Here is a 21,405-nt window from a genome sequence, read left to right as displayed (position 1 = left end):
GCTATGTGTTAATTTGAAGTGCATTATTTTATTTCCAAGTATTTTGGAGTTTTTTGACTATATTCTGTTATTGGTTTCTAGTTAAATTTCCTTGTGATCTGAGAGCAGACATTGTATGATTTTTATTCTTTTATATGTGTTATGTTTTATGGATCAGAATAGCTGAGTGACAGTCTTCCTCAAGCAAAAAGAGGAAGATTAGCAACAGATGTTAGCTCAGGGCCAATCTTCCTTGCAAAAAAAAACCGGAATGTGATCTATGTTTGTCTGGGTTCTGTGTAAGCTTGAGAAGAATGTATATTCTGCTGTCATTGGATGAAGTACTCTGTAGATGCCAGTTAGATCCAGTTGATTGACAGTTTTGTTAATTGCAACTATGTTCTGCCTACTGGATTTGTTAATTACCAATAGAGGGGTGTTGAATTCTCCAGCTATAATAGTGAATTCACCTATTTCTCTTTGCATTTCTATCAGTTTTTATACTATGTATGGTTTACACCAGTTAAAAGAGACTGTTCGAGTAGATCAAAAAAAACAAGACTCGGGGCTGGCCCCGTGGCCGAGTGGTTAAGTTCACGCGCTCCGCTGCAGGCGGCCCAGTGTTTCGTCGGTTCGAATCCTGGGCGCGGACATGGCACTGCTCGTCAGACCACGCTGAGGCAGCGTCCCACATGCCACAACTAGAGGAACCCACAACTATGAAGAATACACAACTGTGTACCGGGGGGCTTTGGGGAGAAAAAGGAAAAAATAAAATCTTTTAAAAAAAAAAAAAAAAAAAAACAAACTCAACTTTATGTACTGTATGTATAAGAAACCCACTTTAAATATAATGTCACATATTGATTAAAAGTAAAAAGATGAGAGACAGCCCTGATGGCCTAGTGGTTAAAGTTCAACGCACTCTGCTTCGGGGGCTGGGGTTTAGTTCTCAGGCGCAGAACCATGCCACTTGTCTGTCAGTAACCGTGCTGTGGCGGTGGCTCACATAGAAGAAGCAGAAGAACTTACAACTATACACATCTACGTACTGGGGCTTTGTGGGGGAAAAAGGAGGAAAATTGGCAACAGATGTTAGCTTAGGGTAAATCTTCCCCTGAAAAAAAATAAATAAAAGTACAAAGATGGAAAAAGATATACCATGTTAAGACAAATGGAATGAAAACTGGAATAGCTTTATTAATTTCAGACAAAGCGGAGTTCAGAGCAAGGAAAATTATCAGGAATAAAGAGGCACATTATGTAATGATAAAGGAGTCAATTCTCCAAGAAGACATAACAGTGCCTAACATGTATGCGCCTACCAACAGAATGTCAAAATACATGAGGCAAAAACTGATAGAACTGCAAGGAGAAATACATAAATCCACTATTATAGCTGGAGACTTTAATACTGTTCTATCAGTAATGGACAGAGCAAGCAGGCAAAAAATCCATTAAGACATAGTGGAACCAAACAGGCCAATCAATCAACTGGATCTAATTGACATTTGTTAGAAGACAATCAGCCCTTCATGTCTTCAGGGTTTGCATCCATGGATTCCATCAACCACAGATTGAAAGGCCTAGATGGTTCCATCTGTACTGAACACATACAGACTTTCTTTTCTTGGCATTATTCGGTAAACAATACAGTATAACAACTATTTACATAGCATTTTCATCACATTAGGTATTATAAGTAATCTGGAGATGATTTAAAGTATATGGGAGGATATGCGCAGGTTATATGCAAATAATATGCCACTTTATATAAGGGACTTGAGTGACCGTGGAATTTGGTGTCTGGGGGGGTCCTGGAACCAATCCCCCTCAAAGACCAAGGGACAGCTGTCCTTTGGAGGGGTGGGGAGGTAGAGATGAAGAAGTGGAACACAAGGGATTTTTAGGGCAGTGTAACTTAGTTTGTCTAATACTGTAATGGTGGATACATCTTGTTAATATATTTGTCAAACTAATAGAATGTACAACAAGAGTGAACTCCAATATTTACTATAGACTTTGGTTGATAATGATGTGTCAATATTAGTTTATCCATTGTAACAAATGTACCACACTGATGCAGATGTTGATGAGGGGGAGGGGCATGTGGGAACTCTACTTTCCACTCAATTTTGCTATGAACCTAAAACTGCTCTAATAATTAAAGTCTGTTAATTAAAAATTTAAAAATAAATGCATTTGGAACCCAGTGGTTTCTAAATGTGTTCTATAGTTGGTTTTTTTTCTTTTCAGAGCTATTTCCATTTTTACTGGAAAACTAGAGATAGAACTGTGTATCACTGATGCATTTCTACTAGGTGATAAAATGGAATCATTTTGCTCTGATAGGTCAAATGTATAAATTATATTAATGGAGAAAGTCTATTTCTTGCTAAATGCCATTTATTTGTTTTAAATCACTGAGCCTTTGTTTTGTAATACCACTCTAATAAACTAGAAGCTTAATGGAAAACCTATGTTTTAACTACCAAAGAGTAATAGAAACTGACTTTCTGTGGTTTATTTTTAGTGCCACCTTAAATACTGTTGCTTTCAAGCAGCAATAAGAAATTAATGATTACATATATTAAATTATAGGGGACTAATTTAGGAGTAAAATGCTTTGGGGTTGATTAATATTAAAGTTTCTCATTTTCAAATATTAGCCTCTCAATTTCAATTACTTAAGTAATATACTTGATAATGAGCAGTTTACTAAAAAAAGGCACCATTATCTTGAGTTCAGTTCTTTTTGTTTATTTTATTATTTTAAAACAACAGTCATTTAGCTCATGAATCTGAACTTTGGGTGGAGCTCAAAGGGGAAGATTCTCTCCATATGGTATCCACTTAATTGGAGGCTGGAGGATCCACTTCCAAAATGCCTCACTAACTGGCTATTTGGTGCTGGCTGTTGGCTGGGAGCTTAGTGACTCTAAGACTGAGGGCTGGAGGCCAGAGTCCTTTTGATGTAGCCTTCCAAAAGCTGCCTACATCATGATGCCTGGGTTCTAAGAATAAGCTTCTCAAGAGAGACAAAATGGAAGTTGCAGTTTCCTAAAACCTGAGCCAGAAAATTGGCACAGCCTCATTCTGCCATGATCTTCTTTTTAGTTCACTTTTTTTTATGAGTTCATAATAGTTTACATCATTGTGAAATTTCAGTTGTATATTATTTCTTGTCTGTCACCACGTAAGTGTTCCCCTTAACTCCCTGTGCCCACCCCTCACCCCTCTTCCCCTGGTAACCACTGAACTGTTTCTTCGTCCATGTGTTTGTGTTTTTGTTCTTTTTAAAGGGACTTTAGGGGCTAGCCCAGTGGCACAGCGGTTAAGTTTGCACGTTCTGCTTCTGTGGCCCAGGGTTTGCCAGTTCAGATCCTGTGTGCAGACCTACGCACCGTTTGTCAAGCCATGCTGTAGCAGGCATCCCACGTATAAAAAAAGTAGAGGAAGATGGGCACAGATGTTAGCTCAGGACCAGTCTTCCTCAGCAAAAAGAAGATTGGTGGCAGATGTTAGCTCAGGGCTAATCTTCCTCAAAAAAAAAAAAAAAAGAAAAGAAAAAGAGAAAAAGGACTTTAGTTTGTAGAGCAGTTTTAGGTTCACAGCAAAACTGAGTGGAAAGTCTAGAGTTCCCATATAGCCCCTGTCCCCACATACGCACAGTCTCTCCCACAGTCAACATCCTACACATTTGTTACAATGAATAAACCAACATTACTCAAACGCCATAGTTTAAGTTAGGGTTCATTCTTGGTTTTGTACATTTTATGGATTTTGACAAACGTATAATGATATGTATCATTGTTATACTACCACTGTTATACTATCATGTAGAGTAGTTTCACTGCCCTAAAAATCAAATCCTCTGTGTTCCACCTATTCATCCCTCTTTCTCCTCCCAACCTCTGGCAACCACTGATCTTTTTATTGTCTTCATAGTTTTGCCTTTCCCAGAACGTCATATAGTTGGGATTGCCATAATCTTTTGGTCAAGCAATCACACAGCCCGTATTCTACGGGGTGGGATATAGACTTTTAACTCTCAGTGGGAGAAGGGTCAAAGAATTTTAGAGTGAAGTTTTTAAATTGCCATGTTCTGTATTATATCTCCATATTATAAATGAGGAAATTATAACAAGACTAAGAGACTTTCTCAAGGTCAAGTGAGTAGTCAGGAACAGGTTTTTTGGATTCCAGATTCCACACTCATACAGCTATTCACTCATTCAGCATATATTTACTGATCACCTACTGTGTGCCCTAGAGATTAAATATTAAAAAAGAAGGGCAAGGTCTCTGTCCTCTTAAGGCACTTACATTTTAGAGTGAGATATAGGCCTGGCAGTTACCATACATTATGATAAATACCACATAGTAAACCATAGTTTCCTATGCAGCCTAGAAAGAGACCCCTGTCTCAGATTTGGGGGTTCAAGGAAGCTTCCTGGATAAAGTAAGATCTGTATTAAAGCCTGAAAAGAAAGGTGGTGTCAATAAAAGGGGTTAAAGGAACAGCAGCTAAGATGTTCTAGACGGAAGGAATAATATAGGCAAAGTTCCAGAGGATAGAGAAAGAATGGCACGTTTAGGAACTGAAAGGAGTTCAGTATGGACGGAAGGGAGAAGGAATGAGTGGAAGAGTATGCGAGGTAGAGGGAGATGAAGAGAAATAAAGCTAGAGAGGGAGAGGAGGTGCCTGATCATGATTCACCTTGTAAACCATATAGAAGAATTAGAACTTAAATCTGGGGGCCTCAGAAGTCCTTCCTTACAGGGTTTTTATTTAAATTAAGTGTTTTATTTAGAGATAATTGTAGATTCGCATGCAGCTATAAGAAATGATACAAAGAGATGCCTTTGTACTCTATACCAGTTTCCCTCAGTGGTAACATCTTCAAAGCTATAGTATGATATCACAAACATTATGTTGATTGATACAGTATTGATCAATTACTATATTGATAGAATCAAGATATAGAACTTTCCATCACCACTAAGCTTCTTAATGTTGCAGTTTTATAGCCACATCCACTTTCCATCCACCTACCTGCACCCTTTCGGGTTTTTTTCTTTAAACCTCTCAAAATCGATTTATCAAAATAATTGATTTAATCATCTGCACTGGTGACTTGAGCCTCTTCTCCTGGCTAAATACTGATGGAAGTAATCTGCTTAACAATCTCAGAAGGACTGTCCAAGGTAGTGAGTCACTCGTAGATACTGATCTGAAAAAATCCCAAGTCTAAGAACCTTACAGCACAAAGAGTTTTTCTTTTAGTGATTCCCAGAGTCTCGATAGGCCTCCCACCTGGTCCTTTCACTTTGAGATTTTCTTTTGTGCCTCGGATCAAGTCAGCACACACCTTCTCCAGAGGTCTTACACTGTCACTAGTTAGGGTGATTCTCATTTGATGAATCGCCACCTCTGGTTCCGTAGGTGTCTTTCTGATATCTTTCAAAGCCGTGGCTGTGACGTAGCTTCCCACCAACTTGTTCTTGGGTGAGAGCAAATAGTGGTGGGTCAGGAGCAGGAGCCAATGGACCAAGCTCTGCTGCAGCTGCAACTGGGTCTTTCTCAAAGAGCCCCCACCTTAACCCCTGGCAATGACTAACCTATTTTCCATTTCTGTAATTTTGTCATTTCAAGAATATTTTATAATTGGAATAATACAATGTTTAACCTTTTATGGTTGGCTTTTTTCACTCAGCATAATTGTCTGGAATTCATGCAGGTTTTAGTAACAGTGGTCCAGTTCCTTTTTATTGCAGAGTAGTATTCCATGGTATGGACGTACCACAGTTTAACCATTCATTCATTGAAGGACATCTGGTTTGCTTTTAGTTTTTGGCTGTTACACATAAAGCTGCTAGAAACATATGTGTATAGCTTTTTGTATGGACCTAAGTCCTCCTCCCTCTGGGATAAATGCCCAGGAGTGCTATTGCTGGGTGAAATGGTAATTGCTTATTTATTTTATTTTTTTTCCTTTTTCTCCCCAAAGCCCCCCAGTACATAGTTGTATATTCTTTGTTGTTGGTCCTTCTAGTTGTGGCATGTGGGATGCTGCCTCAGCGTGGTTTGATGAGCAGTGCCATGTCCGCGCCCAGGATTCGAACCAACAAAACACTGGCCCGCCTGCAGCGGAGCGCACGAACTTAACCACTCAGCCATGGGGCCAGCCCCGCTTGTTTAGTTTTTTAATAAGTTGACAAAATGTTTTTCACATTGGAGTACCATTTTACATTCCCACAGCAATGTATGAGTGATTCAGTTTCTTTGTGTCCCCAGCAGCATTTGATCTTGTCACTATTTTTTAATTTTAGCCATTCTGCTAAGTGTGTAGTGACATCTTGTTGTGGTTTTAATTTACATTTCTCTGATGGCTAATGAAGTTAAACATTTTTCATGTGCTTATTTGCGATCTGTATATCCACCGAGATGAAATGTTTCTCATGTCTTTTGTACAGTTTCTAATGGGATTGTTTTTTAATGTTGAGTTTTGAAAGTTCTGTATATATTCTAAATACTAGTCCTTTGTCAGATATGTGGTTTGAAATATTTGCTCCCAATTTGTAGCTTGTCTTTTTCATCCTCTTCACAGGGTTTTTTGCACAGGGCAAACATTATTTTTAGTGAGGTATAATTTAACAGTTTTTGCTTTTATGGATCATGCTTTGGTGTCGTCTAAGAACGCTTTGCCTAGTCCTAGATGCCAAAGATTTTCTTCTATTTTTTTTCTTTAAGATTTTAAAGTTTCACATTATATCTAAGCCCATGATCCATTTTTGTTAATTTTTATGCAAGTTATGAGACTTAGGTTGAGGTTCTTTATAAATTTTTTTTTAACCTATGGATATCTATTTGCTTGAGCACCTTTTATTGAAAAGGCTATCTTTCCTCCATTGAATTGTTTTTGCACCTTTGTCAAAAATCAGTTATCCATATTTGTGTGGGTCTATTTCTGTGTTATTTATTCTGTTCCATTGGTCTATGTGTCTATCCCTCTGCAAATACCAGAGTCTTGATTACTATAGCTATACATAAGTCTTAATGGGGAAGACTGATTCCTCTCACTTTATTGTCCCTCTTCAAAATTGTTTTATCTACTCTCCTTTCGTTGCCTTTCCATATAAATTTTAGAGTAATTTTGTCTATATCTACAAAAAATCTTGCTAGAATTTTGATAGGAATTGCATGTATATTGTGGGGACCTGGAAATGGCCACCCCAAGATATGTCTCTTTGGCATGAGGATTATTTGAGGCTGGTTCCTTTGCAGACAGGAAAGCAACTGAAAAGTAGAATTTACTTACCCTTTGTAAGACACATTTACATTGTAAAGGAACTCTCCATCTGTAAAGATATCTCTAGAAACTCTTAATCAATGGGGAAGGCAAAGACTTAAATCTGCATTTGTTTTTGGTGCTTGTCTGGTAACCTCCTGTAACTGACTTCCCTCCCCCTCACAACGTTGGTATTTCCTTCAGGATTAAGCATCTTTCTTTAGTCTAGGAACTGATTGCTGCGCTCACCTGTGAGCACCCAGCTGGAGACAATAGACTTGCCTCCTGCTACGCCCTCCGAGATAGCAGACCCACTCTCTGCTGTGTCCATCAAGCGCTGTGCTGACAGGGCAATCTTGTGACTGTTGTGGGAGGGACATTTCAATCATATGAGAAACACCCTGTTTGGGGGTATATAACCACTCTTTGCACGCCACTTCTTCGGTGCCCTTTCTTCCTTCGGGAAGAAAGGCCCCGGGCCATGGTCCTCATAAAGCTTTGTTTAATTTTCTCTTGCTATTCTGTCTCATGTGAATTTAATTCATTCTCTGGCCAGACAAACACACATTAGGTAGAGGAAAAGTCTTCCTCCCTGCAATATCAATCTGTTTCTTTTGTCTGAAGTAGCCAGGAACAACTTGGCATCCTTTTACTTCTCTTTTCCTCTTTCTACTACCTCACTGTTTGTGTTCATTTGAAATTTTTGTTTTTGGACTGACAGTTTTAATATTTAAAAATAGTTACTGGATCATCATATTTCAATCAAGTGCATGTTTAGCATATTGCTAATCTCTCTTGACTAGGAGACCAGCCATTCTCCCAAGCTGCCCATCACCAGCCACACCATATAGGGTTGCTCTGTGATTATATTCTAGCAGCAACAGCTTTGTTAATAACACAGTGGTTTACATTTTTTAATTTTATTTTTAAGATTTTTATTTTTCCTTTTTCTCCCCAAAGCCCCCCAGTACATAGTTGTGTATTTTTAGTTGTAGGTCTTTCTGGTTGTGGCATGTGGGATGCCACCTTAGCATGGCTTGTTGAGCGGTGCTATGTCCATGCTCAGGACTCCAACCGGCGAAACCCTGGGCCTCCGAAGCAGAGTGCGCGGGAACTTAACCATTCAGCCCCGGGGCAGGCCCCAGTGGTTTACATTTTTATCTTTCATTCAAATTCTTCCTTTGCCATGATTCCTAGCCTAAATTTCCTTTGGCTCTGAGCCCCTTGCTGATTTGCGGGGCTAGATTAGGCCGACAGAAATCAGCACCCTGGTATTATTTTCTACCCTTATCTAGGACTTTATGGTTTTGATATACATGAGACGATTTTGTAATGCAAGAAGTTGGTAACTTTAAATAATTATAGGCTTAAGGTTGATCTGCAGCATTTATTATTTTGGTTTAAAAAGTTATGATATGGTTGTGAGTACTTGTTAGAACATGAATTCAAGGAATTGTGTTAGATGCTGTATTTGCAGAGATATGTAGACCCTGCCCTCAAAGATTAGAATCTCTTGGGTAAAATAGACTTGTACACAGATAATTTCATTAGATTGAGGTAAGTACAGTGAAGATATTAGGACATTTTTAGAGTAGAAAGGGCCCTCACCTTACTAGAGAAGGAGGAATATTGGGGAAGCCATGCTTGAACTGAGTCTTGAATGGTGAATAGAAGTTAATCTGGTGAGGATGGTGATGGAAGGACATTTGAGGTAGTTAGAATAGCATGAACAGAGGCACACAGAAAGAAGCAGCATATTAGGATTGCTAGTAGGGGAATTACAAACAGGTTAGTGCTATTTGAGCAGCAAGTGTGGGAGGCAGGAAGCAGTAAGATATGAGGCACTAAAACTGAAAGATAAGTCAGCTCACATCTTGAAGGGTCTGTTCTGTTGAGCTTGGACTTGATCCTCAGTGGTTCTCAAACCTATGAGACCCAATGTCTCCTCTTTATGGTAAATATTTTCTAATGTCCCTTTGTTATCCTTAAATGGGATGCGTGTATAATTCACATATAATAAAATTAACACGCCTAATTTCTAACAAATCAATATGATGACATAAATATAGTATAAAGGGAAGTTAATGAGGAAAATAATAAAGTAATTTGAAATATATATTTTAAAATGTCTGTGTGCAAGCATTGCTGCATTAGAACATATAATGGATTAATCAGATACTAGCACCTATATGTAGAATCACTGTGAATGTGCAGCAGTAAATGCAGACATATATAGATGTGTTGTATTGGTAGTTAAGGTACTTTAAATGGTATTGCCACTGGTAATGAGATTTTCCAAAATGTTCAACGTGTTGGTAAAGTTCTGACCAAACCAAAGTACGAGTTATATTAATTGCATTCCTCGAAAATTTGGTGTTTATTAAAACTGTGCAAAAAATATTTTTTATGTAAAAAGAAAAAAGATTAATTTCTAGGCTCAAGTAATTATAAACAGGTTTTTCCACATAATGTTAGATGAGACATTGCCAAGTCACGTGGGATGTGGATCAGTTTGTTCTGTGGGATTTTATGAGCAGAGGTTGGCAAACTATATCCCATAGGCCACACTGCCTATTTTTGTATAGCCCATGAGCTAAGAATGGTTTTTACGTTTTTAAAGAGTTGGACAAAAAAAGGGAAGAATATGTAACAGAGATGGTAACAGCTTTACAGAGTTTGCTAACCCCTGTTTTCTTGAGCAGTAGCATGCCCAGCATACTTGGCTCCCACTCACTTGATGGCAAGAGAACTCTAGTCATCCTGAAACCAAGCACAGCCCCCAACATTTATCAACTGCCTTTGGGAGCAATACTACCTCGTTGAGAACCACTATCCTGGTTTACCAGTTTTCAATTTTTTATTCCCCTGTCGCACACTTAACAGATAGTAATACATGCATGATATATTCCCATACAGAGTTCTTGTGTTTGTAATGCTCTTTTTTTCTTCTGTTCAAGGAAGCAAAATAAGGGAGGAAATTGTTACTATAAAGATAACCTTGAAAACCCCCGAATATATACATATAAAAATAAATCTTTACAAACTTAAGTACTTTTACTACCAATAATAATGTTACTTGTAATTTATCTCATACCTCATAGTAAAAGGTTTCCCCACATCCTGACTGATAGCCACTGCAGCAGGTAATAGCCAGATATTGGATAGCTTTACATGGAGAAGTGACAGGATCAGAGATTTGAGGAGGTACAAGCCTAGTTTAGGTACAGATAGTGAGGGCCTCTACCAGGTAATGGGGACAGAGCAGAGGGGACATATTATTAGAGAATTATTTCAGATATAAAAATAAGTAGAACTTGATGATTGAAAGGTTATAGGCATTAGATCTTAACCTTTGTTGCCCATTAGAATCATTTAGGAAGCATTCAAACAATACTAATGCCTGGGCCCCACTCTAGAATTTGTAGAAATCAGAATTTCTGGTTGGTGGTGCAGACTGGACTGGTGGTGCAGTGGTTAAGGGCTGGACTGGTGGTGCAGTGGTTAAGTGCACATGTTCTGCTTCTGCGGCCCGGGGTTCACTGGTTCGGATCCCTGGTGCCGATGTGGCACCACTTGGCAAGCCATGCTGTGGTAGGCATCCCACATACACAGTAGAGGAAGATGGGCCCAGATGTTAGCTCAGGGCCAGTCTTCCACAGAAAAAAGAGGAGGATTGGCAGATGTTACCTCAGGGCTAATCTTCCTCAGAAAAAAAAAAATTCCTGGTATGGAGTCTGGGCACTGATATTTTTAAATGTATCTCATGGTTCCAATATACAGCCAGTGTTGAGAACCACTCATTTAAGTTGTGGAGGAAAGGGAAGAATTGAAGATAAGTAAGTACCAGGCTGCCAGCTTAGATTACTCGTAGATGAAGGTGGCACGCCTTGAACAGGTATGTTCCATGGCAGCTATTCAAATATTTCGTCAATTAAATGAAAATTGAGGACTTTGAACTCAAACCAAAATCAATTCCTCATTTAATCTCTGCTTATTCTAAATTTGGATGAATTGACCCCAGTTCAAGATATTATTGACTGGAACCCAACCAAAATAACTTCTGTCACAAGTGAAGTTATATCAGAATGGATATCTTGATATGATTTAAGGAAAGAATGATACAAATCACCTGAGTTGTGGTGTGATAGTGTGAAGCAAAGTGCCAGTGGAAATAATTTGACTTAGTTATAGTATATTATACAAATTAATGCTTCTATTGAGTGGCATAGCCAGAGACTTTGGGTCTTTATACCTGGTAAATAGGCAGGTGTTCAATAAGTGTTTATTGAATTGTAATGTGAAATATCTTTAATCTGTGTTGTAATATTTATTTGTTATAAAGTTGTAATGTTTACTGTACAATTTTTTAAATTAGCAGAGGAATAAAAGGCAGTGTGTTTGTAGAAGTCCCACCTCCTCTGCTTATACTCTACCTGTACACTGTCTACCTGTACATTCCTCTGTTCTCTCTGCTAGTACCCAAGTTTAGTCAGGATTCTTGGTTTCAAATGATAGGAAGACGGCTTAAGCTATCTTGGACAATAAATGGAATTTTTTGGTGCCTGTAGGTGGAAAGGATGCTGAGGTAACATACAGAATTGAAGGAAGGGCTGTAGGAACCAGGGCCTTGGGGATTATAGAACAGGGATATCTCTCCATTAGAACCCACTCTCATCTCTGCTTGGCATCATTCTGTTTTATTGTAGTCAGAACTTCGCCAAAAGATCAAAGAGGCTGTCTGCAATTCCAGCCTCATATCCTTCCAGTACCATGACCCCAAGAGGCAAGACCATTTCTCCTCCTGCTCTAAATAGGGAGAATTATTTGGATCAATCAGTGTGCTCTAAGAAAGGAGGGGACTATGATTTGTCTGATTTGAAGCTCGGGCAAACCCACATGGCCAGGAGAGGATAAGGATATACCAAAGAAGAAGCAAGGGACAGCTTGTCCTGAGACCAGATCATTACCCGTCACTGTCTTCTCCAAGGCTCCATTGCCCCAGCCCTCTGGGCTGAATGATTTCTTACTTCAGTTTAGCTGCTTACTATTCTCAGAACAGCAATGGCAATTAAATTTTGAAAATGTATGGAAAAGCATAAAGTAATATACAGTTTCAGAGTAATGTTATTGTGAATGAGCTGTTTGACTGAAGATGGGCTACAAAGCTAAAATAACACATTTATTAAACAAAATTTACTTAGTGCTTCTTACACACAAGGCATTGTACAGTTGTAGTATATCCAGCCAAGCCTGACATTGTGAAATTATTTGAGATTTCATCAGAGAACTAATTAATTTTATTCCCCTGTTTTATTAGTTTATTTTTATGTTTTTATTTTATTTATTATTTCGCCACCGTGGAACTGGGTATTTAAAAATTAGATTCTAGTTATTGATAGAGAATTGAGTGACATGGAATTTTAACAGTAGCTTTTCTGATATTCAGTATTTGCAAAGGGAATGTTTTTGTACTTATGAAGAGCTTATTCTCATTGCTGTCACTTGCTGACCCTTTTTAAAAGCTTATTCAGTGATTAAAAATCACTCAAAATATGATCCGTTGAGAAGTTAAGAAGCTATCTTTTTCTAGTTATCTACCAAATTCAAATTTATTACTTTTTCTGTCATTATAGTCTATTGCATCTGCAGACATGGATTTCAACCAGCTGGAGGCATTCTTGACTGCTCAAACCAAAAAGCAAGGTGGGATCACATCTGACCAAGCTGCTGTCATTTCCAAATTCTGGAAGAGCCATAAGACAAAAATCCGAGAGAGCCTCATGAACCAGAGCCGCTGGGACAGTGGGCTTCGGGGCCTGAGCTGGAGAGTTGATGGCAAATCACAGTCAAGGCACTCAGCTGAAATACATACCCCTGTTGCCATAATGGAGCTGGAAATAGGGAAAAGTGGACAGGTGAGTTCAACTTCAATTTCCCTCTGTAAACTATATTTTCCATTACATGTTAGCCATACATTCAGATTGGTTTTATGTAGCACTTACTTTGCAAAGATAAGAAGAAGAATAGGAAAAGACCCTGTTTCCTAGAATCCCTTTGCAGAGATGGAATCTTCTGAATATTTAGATGCTCCCAATTGTGAACAGTCTGGAAACCAGCCTCAGGGTCCTGGCAGCTAGCTCAGAAGAACAAAATGGATCAATAAGGTAATTGCACAGAAAAGTTGGCCACTACTCTATTTTGGATGGATCTCCAAATTCTTGGCATTTGGTCAGAATCCCCAAGGCAGTGATTTAGATAGGCTAAATAAAGACCAGGAATTGAGATTAAACAACACAGAACAAAACTGTCTCACCCAGTCATCCTTATAGGCAGTAAGGTATAGGAGGCGGTGTATCTTAATTACAGTAATGCATTGTTCCTAAAGACCCTACTGTGCTCTCTGTTCTTGAGCCCACAAATAATTTTTAATTTGATCTTGATTATTTACAAAACACTACTGCTTTTCCTTGCAGTTTCCACTATTATAGCAGACTATGTTAGCATCTACATGGTTTTTCTTGAAGTCATTCAGTATGTGCTTCAGATGACTGCCAGATCAGACTTTTAATAACCTGGCGTATGTCTTTTGGGGGAAAAAAGCACCAACTTGTAATTAGGAAGAGAAAACCCAGACTACTGAATTAGCTAACCAGATTTATTTTCAGATGAATAATCAAATAAGTGCTTCTATTACATCCTATAATAGAGATTTTTTTTTCTTCTAATGCTGAAAGCAGTTTTTTTTTTTTTTAAAGATTTTATTTTTTCCTTTTTCTCTCCAAAGCCCCCCGGTACATAGTTGTGTATTCTTCGTTGTGGGTTCCTCTAGTTGTGGCATGTGGGACGCTGCCTCAGCGTGGTCTGACGAGCAGTGCCATGTCCGCGCCCAGGATTCGAACCAACGAAACACTGGGCCGCCTGCAGCGGAGCGCGCGAACTTAACCACTCGGCCACGGGGCCAGCCCCTGAAAGCAGTTTTTTAGCTGGCAGTTTCCCTCACATATTCCCTTCTTGAGTTGCTTAGGATTTTTCAGTTTTGTAGTTCTGTAATGATTTTAATTTTAATTTAAAAGATAATTTCTTTTAAAAAAATAACTTTTTCAGAATACATTTGGAGGATTTTTTATTCAGTTATTGTACAATAGTGCCAGTGCCCTTTATTGGCGTTGGTTTGTCTGACCCTAAGGGCCATTTTCTTAACCGTTGTGTTATACGGCCTTCCGCTTCGATTGTTCCCAGACCAGAAGTCTGACAGACTAGAAAGATGTGGTAAGTACACTTGTATATCTAAGTTTCACCGGCCATTTGTACAGGCTGTTCATTTTTTATTCTGGCAGTAGTGATTATTTCATTTTGTCTTTAAGTGTTTATCACTTGGGCAGGAATATGAAAACATACATATCTATTTCAAGACTTTCCTAGAAAGCTATTATTGTATTTCTTTAACTTGATATAGTCCTACTATTTCTTGAAATGGAGTTTATAATGTGTCCTTTTGATTTTAGTAACTTATGTACCATTGAATTTATTGCTGCCACAGGGGTTTTTAAATCTCTATGATTTTTCTTTGATCTTATTTGCCAAAGTGGCAAAAGTAATTTTTTTTTGGCAGTGGAATCATTTTTGTCAATCAGTAAATCTAAACATCACTACAAATGATCTGTTTGCTTGCTCCAAGAACATTTTGTGTTCACTCAGAACAGGTTGATAAACTTTTTTTTGAGAGGCCAGATATTTTAGGCTTGACAGCCATACAGTTTCTGTCACAAGTACTCAACTTTCTTGTTGTAGCTCAAAAGCAACCACAGACAGTATGTAAACAAATGGGCATTGTTGTCTTTCTAGAAGATTTACCTGTTTCAGTAGAATTGATAGGTCTTAGAAGTCAGAGAGTCCTTACGCACTTATCTAAGGTGAATTACATAGGTGAGGTGGTATATCCCCATTTTCTAGAGAAGGTTTCTGAGACAGGTGAGTGACTTGCTTCAGTCGTAACTAATAAGTGATAAAGTGAAAGCTAAAATAGGTATCACCAGACTTATTTTTTCCAAAAACCATTGATATCAACATTTAGGAGCTTTTGTTAGATTTTCACAATGTTCTATGCCAAGAAAACATGTTGGTTATACAATATGGTAATCAAGAGCATTGATAGGAATATCATTCAGCAATAAGAAGGAAAGAACTTTTGAAACACACAACAAAATGGTTGAATCTCCGAATCATTTACTGAGTGAAATAAGCCAGATAAAAACTTTTTTTTATCATAATGTATGATTCCACTTGTATAAAATCCTAGAAAATTCAAAGTAATCTATAATGACAGCAGATGCCTAGGGATAAGAGTAGAGGGAGGGATGGGTTAGATAACAGAGGGGTGTGTGAAAACTTATAAGAATGATAAAAATGTTTGTTATCTTAATTGTGGCAACGGTTTCATGGGTATATGTATATATATATCTCAAAACTTACAACATTGTATACTTTATGCAGTTTATTGTATATTAGTTATAAAGTTGTAAAAAAAGTGGTCACTGTGAAAATCATTGAAAATACACTTTAATCTGCAAAATTCTTTGAATGCAAATTTATTCTTAAATTAAGAAAAGTTGTAAAGAAAGACGTAAATGATAGTAGAACCTAGGCTGGTAGTAAAATATATTGCCCAGATCCTACAGGAAATATTTTTGTGAGACTGCATTCTTGGTTAGTACTTCTGTCAGCTTCCAGGTGAGTGTTAGTTATGAAATACTCCACTAAATCAAGTTTCCAATTTATAGAATACCTGTAAGCAACAAAGTCAAAGTTATTTTCACATTGCTAACATTGTATAAGCTTGTGAGAGAATTAACTAGGATACCAAGAGGTTGCTTCCTCCAAGAAGAATGACCAAGCTTTTTGAACTCTGGGTGTGTGTGTGTCTGTGTCTGTGTGTGTGTCTGTGTCTGTGTGTGTATGTGTGTGTGTCTATTCATGTACTCCAAAGCAGCTAAATTACTGTCTTTGATTTATGTCATTTAGTGGTTCTCAATTATGGCTGCACATAATAATCACTTGTGGAGCTTTAAAAATTTTCACATTCAAGACATACCTCAGACCAATTAAATAAGAATCTGTGGGGATGGGACCTGGGTATCAGTATTCTTTAAAGCTGGTGATTCCATTATTCATCCAGAGTTTAGAACAACTGTGTTGAAGGTAGCCAAATAATCTAATTTGAAAGGTTAATAGAGCTTAGTATCAAATTTTTACAGTGAGAATTCAGTATATGTTGCCATGTTACTTCTACTTACCATAATTTGTAGAGTGCTTGGGGACCATTTATTCAGGAACCAGAAGTTGTGGTGGACTTTTTTGTTTTCCCCTGCCTATTTAAATTTCTTTCTCCTGCTCATTTTGTCAGTGTTAGTTCTTTCTTTGGTCCAAAAAGTACATTTGACAATCAGCAGCCTATGTGCGTGCATTACCTTCTTTTTAATTAACCACAATATATAATGCCTTTGGGATATGAGGAAACCAAATAGGAAAGTAACTAAGGCAGTACATTTATGGAAATCTGCAGAGCTAGAGAAAATGACTATGTACTACTGGCCAAATTACTTTTCTTGTAGTGAATGTTTTTATCCAACAGAAATAAAAGTTTTGTAATATTAAAACATGAATTCAATTGAAAAGTACACGGAAAATTTTGAGGTGAACATTTCATGTCCAAAGAGAAGAACATCAAATGCTTTACTTGTGCACTTGAGATCCTGTAGTATTTGGTCATAAATCACTGAGGGACCCAAGCCTTGAGGAATGGTGGAATCTGGCTTGTATCTTTAGGAAAGTTTTATTGTTTTGCTTACTTAATTAACATCATTGTTGTGTTTTCCTTTCCTGGGACTTAAATAGAAATTGTCATAGAATGTTTTCTTTTTTTAAACAGTAACTTTTGGGGGGATAATTCGCACGTTCAGTGGAGTATCATTTATGGTTATTTCTTTTATTAAGGCTGAATTTTGGTATTTTATAAAGATGTGTTGGTTTTTCTTTTGTGACTTTTTGTTTTTCAAGATCCAGTAAGACATTTTTTGAGGAAACATTTAGCCACAGCTTCAGTGCTGAACCATATAGTAATAAGTTATTTCTCCCTTCCTCTTCTGAGTTGTTCATTCATAAACATTTAGAGTTACCCTGCCTGTAGAGATCCTGAAATATAAAGCTCTGTTTCTTTATTGCCTTTTTTTTTTAATGGGTAGTGTTATTGTCTTTTCTAGACTAAATTTTAGTGTACCAAACACTTCCCTAGTTTGGGGTTGTTTTCAGCAGACATAGGGAAGAAGACAGAATCTACTTTTACTGATCTAATTTTTTTTTTTTTTTTGAGGAAGATTAACCCTGAGCTAACATCTGCTGCCAATCCTCCTGTTTTTGCTGAGGAAGACTGGCCCTGAGCTAGCATCCATGCCCATCTTTCTCTACTTTATATGTGGGATGCCTGCCACAGCATGGCTTGCTAAGTGGTACCCTGTCCACACCTGGGATCCGAACCAGCAAACCCTGGGTCGCTGAAGTGGAACATGTGAACTTAACTGCTGTGCCACTGGCCAGCCCCTGATCTAATTTTTTTCTTAATTGAGATCCTAATAGTTTATAACGTTGTGAAATTTTGGTTGTACATTATTGTCTGTCAGTCACCATATGTATGTGCTCCTTTATCCCTTATTCCCACTCCCAGCCCCCTTCCCTTCTGGTAAGCACTAATCTCTTCTCTTTGTCCGTGTATTTGTTTATCTACCACATACGAGTGAAGTCATCCAGTGTTTGTCTTTGTCTGGCTTATTTCGCTTAACATAATAGCCTCAAGGTCCATCCATGTTGTTGCAAATGGGATGATTTTGTCTTTTTTTATGGCTGAGTAGCATTCCATTGTAAGTATATACCACATCTTCTTTATCCAGTCATCAGTCTATGGGCACTTGGGTTGCTTCCACGTCTTGGCTTGCAACTAATACTGCCGTGAACATAGGCATGCATATCTCTTTGAATTGTTGATTTCAAGTTCTTTGGATAAATACCCAGCAGTGGGATAGCTGGGTTGTATGGAATTTCTATTTTTAATTTTTTGAGAAATCTTCATACTGTTTTCCATAGTAGCTGCACCAGTTTTTGCATTCCCACCAGCAGTATCTGAGGGTTCTCTTTTCTCCACAGCCTCTCCAACATGTTCTTTTTTGTCTTGGTAATTATAACCATTCTAACAAGTGTAAGGTGATGTCTCATTTTGATTTGCATTTCCCTAATGATTAGTGATGTTGAACATCTTTTCATGTGCCTGTTGGCCATCTTTATATCTTCTTTGGAAAAATGTCTGTTCATATCCTCTGCCCATTTTTTGATTGGGTTTTCTGTTGTTTTATTTTTGAGTTGTATGAGTTCTTTATATGTTTTGGAGGTTAACCTCTTATCAGATATATGATTTGCAGATATTTTTTCCCAGTTGGGAGTTGTCTTTTCATTTTGTTCATGGTTTCCTTTGCCTTGCAGAAGCTCTTTAGTCTGATGAAGTCCCATTTGTTTATTTTTTTATTTCCCTTGCCCGAGTAGACATGGGATTCGAAAAGATCCTTCTAAGACTGATGTCAAAGAGCATACTGTCTATATTTTCTTCCAGGAGTTTTATGGTTTCACATCTTACCTTCAAGTCTGTGATCCATTTTGAGTTAATTTTGGTGTTTGGTGAAAGATAATGGTGTACTTTCATTCTTCTGCATGTGGCTGTCCAGTTTTCCCAACACCATTTATTGAAGAGACTTTTCTTTCTCTGTTGTATGTTCTTATCTCCTTTGTCAAAGATTAACTGCCCATAGATGTGTGGTTTTATTTCTGGGCTTTCAGTTTTGTTCTGTTGATCTGTGTGTCTGTTCTGTCTGATCTGTTTTGGTGTCAGTACCATGCTGTTTTGATTACTATAGCCTTGTAGTATATTTTGAAGTCAGAGATTGTGGTGCCTCCAGCTTTGTTCTTTTTTCTCAGGATTGCTTTAGCTATTTGAGGTCTCTGGTTGCCCCCTATGAATTTTAGGATTCTTCGTTCTATTTCTGTGAAGAATGTCATTGGGATTCTGATTGAGATTACATTGAATCTGTAGATTGCTTTAGGTAGTATGGACATTTTAACTATGTTTATTCTTCCAATCCATGTGCGTGGACTATCTTTCCATTTAATTTATGTCATCATCGATTTCTTTCAATAATGTCTTACAGTTTTTGTTGTATAGGTCTTTCACCTCCTAGGTTAAGTTTATTCCTAGATATTTTGTTCCTTTTGTTGCAAATGTAAATAAGATTGTATTCTTGAATTCTCTTTCCGTTAGTGTGTTATTAGAATATAGAAATGCAACTGATTTTCATAAGCTGATTTTGTACCCTGCAACTTTGCTGTAGTTGTTGATTATTTCTGATAGTTTTCCAATGGATTCTTTAGAATTGTCTATATATAAAATCATGTTGTCTGCAAACAGTGAGAGTTTCGCTTCTTCATTGCCAATTTGGATACCTTTTATTTCTTTTTCTTGCCTAATTGTTCTGACCAAAACGTCCAGTACTATGTTGAACAAAAGTAGTGAGAATGGGCACCCCATGTCTTGTTTCTGTTCTCAGAGGAATGGCTTTCAGTTTTTCCCCATTGAGTATGATGTTGGCTGTGGGTCTGTCATTTATGGCCTTTATTATGTTGAGGTACTTTATTTCTGTAGCCATTTTATTGAGAGTTTTTATCAGAAATGGATGTTGGATCTTGTCACATGCTTTCTCTGCATCTATTGAGATGATCACGTGGTTTTTATTCCTTATTTTGTTGATGCGGTATATCACATTGATTGATTTGCGGATGTTGAACCATCCCTGCATTCCTGGTATAAATCCCACTTGGTGATGGTGTATGATCCTTTTGATGTATTGCTGTATTCAGTTTGCCAATATTTTGTTGAGGTTTTTTGCATCTATGTTCATCAGCGATATTGGCCTGTAATTTTCCTTCTTTGTGTTGTCCTTGTCTGAGTTTGGGACCAGGGTGATGTTAATGTGTTAGGAATATTCCATCTTCTTCAGTTTTTTGGGCTAAGTTGAGAAGGATAGATATTAAGTCTTCTTTGAATGTTTGGTGGAATTCTCTAGAGAAGCCATCTGGTCTTGGACTTTTATTTTTTGGAAGGTTCTTGATTACTGTTTCAATCTCTTTACTTGTGACTGCTCTATTCAGATTCTCTGTTTCTTCTTGGTTCAGTTTTGGGAGGTTGTATGAGTCAGAATTTATCCATTTCTTATAGATCGTCCAATTTGTTGGCATATAGTTTTTCATGTTATTCTCTAATAATCCTTAGTATATCTGTGGTATCCACTGTAATTTCTCCCCTTTCATTTCTAATTTTATTTATTTAAGGCTTCTCTCTTTTTCTTCTTAGTGAGTCTGGCTAAGGGCTTGTCAGTTTTGTTTATCTTCTCAAAGAACCACCCCTTAGTTTCACTGATCCTTTCTACTGTTTTGTTTGTTTCAATTTCATTTATTTTTGCTCTAATTTTTATTATTTCCCTCCTTCTGCTAACTTTGGGCTTTGTTTGCTCTTCTTTTTCTAATTCTAATTAGTTGTAGTTTAAGATTGCTTATTGGAGATTTTTCTTGTTGTTAAGTCAGGCCTGAATTGCTATGATTTTCTCTCTTAGGACCACTTCTGCTGCATCCCATGTGAGTTGGTGTCGTGTATTTTCATTTTCGTTTGTCTCTAGATTATTTAGATAGATATTTTTAGTCTTTATTTTCATCCTTTTGTTTGTTTGCTTTTAGTCAGAAAGATTAGCCATGAGCTAACATATGTTTCCAATCTTCCTCTTTTTCTTTTCTGCCCCAAAGCCCCAGTACATAGTTGTATATACTAGTTGTAAGTCATTCTGGTTCTTCCATGAGTGATGCTGCCACAGCATGGCTTGATGAGTGGTGTGTAGGTCCACACCCAGGATCCGAACTGGTGAATGCCCCCCAACCCCACCAAAGTGGAAGTGCACGAACTTAACCACTTGGCCATGTGGCCAGCCCCTCCAGATATTTTTTGGTCTCTCCTTTAATTTCTTCAACGATCCCTTGATTGTTCAGT

General features: G+C 37.7%; 1 protein-coding gene across 3 annotated transcripts in view; it reads left to right on the top strand.

Moving 5' to 3' along the window:
• Positions 1–21,405, top strand: part of COMMD1 (copper metabolism domain containing 1) — a 226,624-nt gene that overhangs the window by 50,286 nt on the left and 154,933 nt on the right. For all 3 annotated transcript variants that reach the window (XR_011526050.1, XM_070572596.1, XM_070572595.1), the window contains exon 2: positions 12,905–13,186. Coding sequence is in view for 2 of the 3 variants with exons in the window: in XM_070572596.1 (XP_070428697.1) it covers positions 12,905–13,186 (282 nt within the window). In the remaining variant the exon portion in view is untranslated. The remainder of the gene's footprint in view (positions 1–12,904; positions 13,187–21,405) is intronic.

Source organism: Equus przewalskii, chromosome 14 (assembly GCF_037783145.1).
Source record: "Equus przewalskii isolate Varuska chromosome 14, EquPr2, whole genome shotgun sequence".
NCBI lineage: Eukaryota > Metazoa > Chordata > Mammalia > Perissodactyla > Equidae > Equus > Equus przewalskii.
Note: the sequence above shows the minus strand (reverse complement) of the source record. Positions and strands in the feature narration are given on the sequence as shown.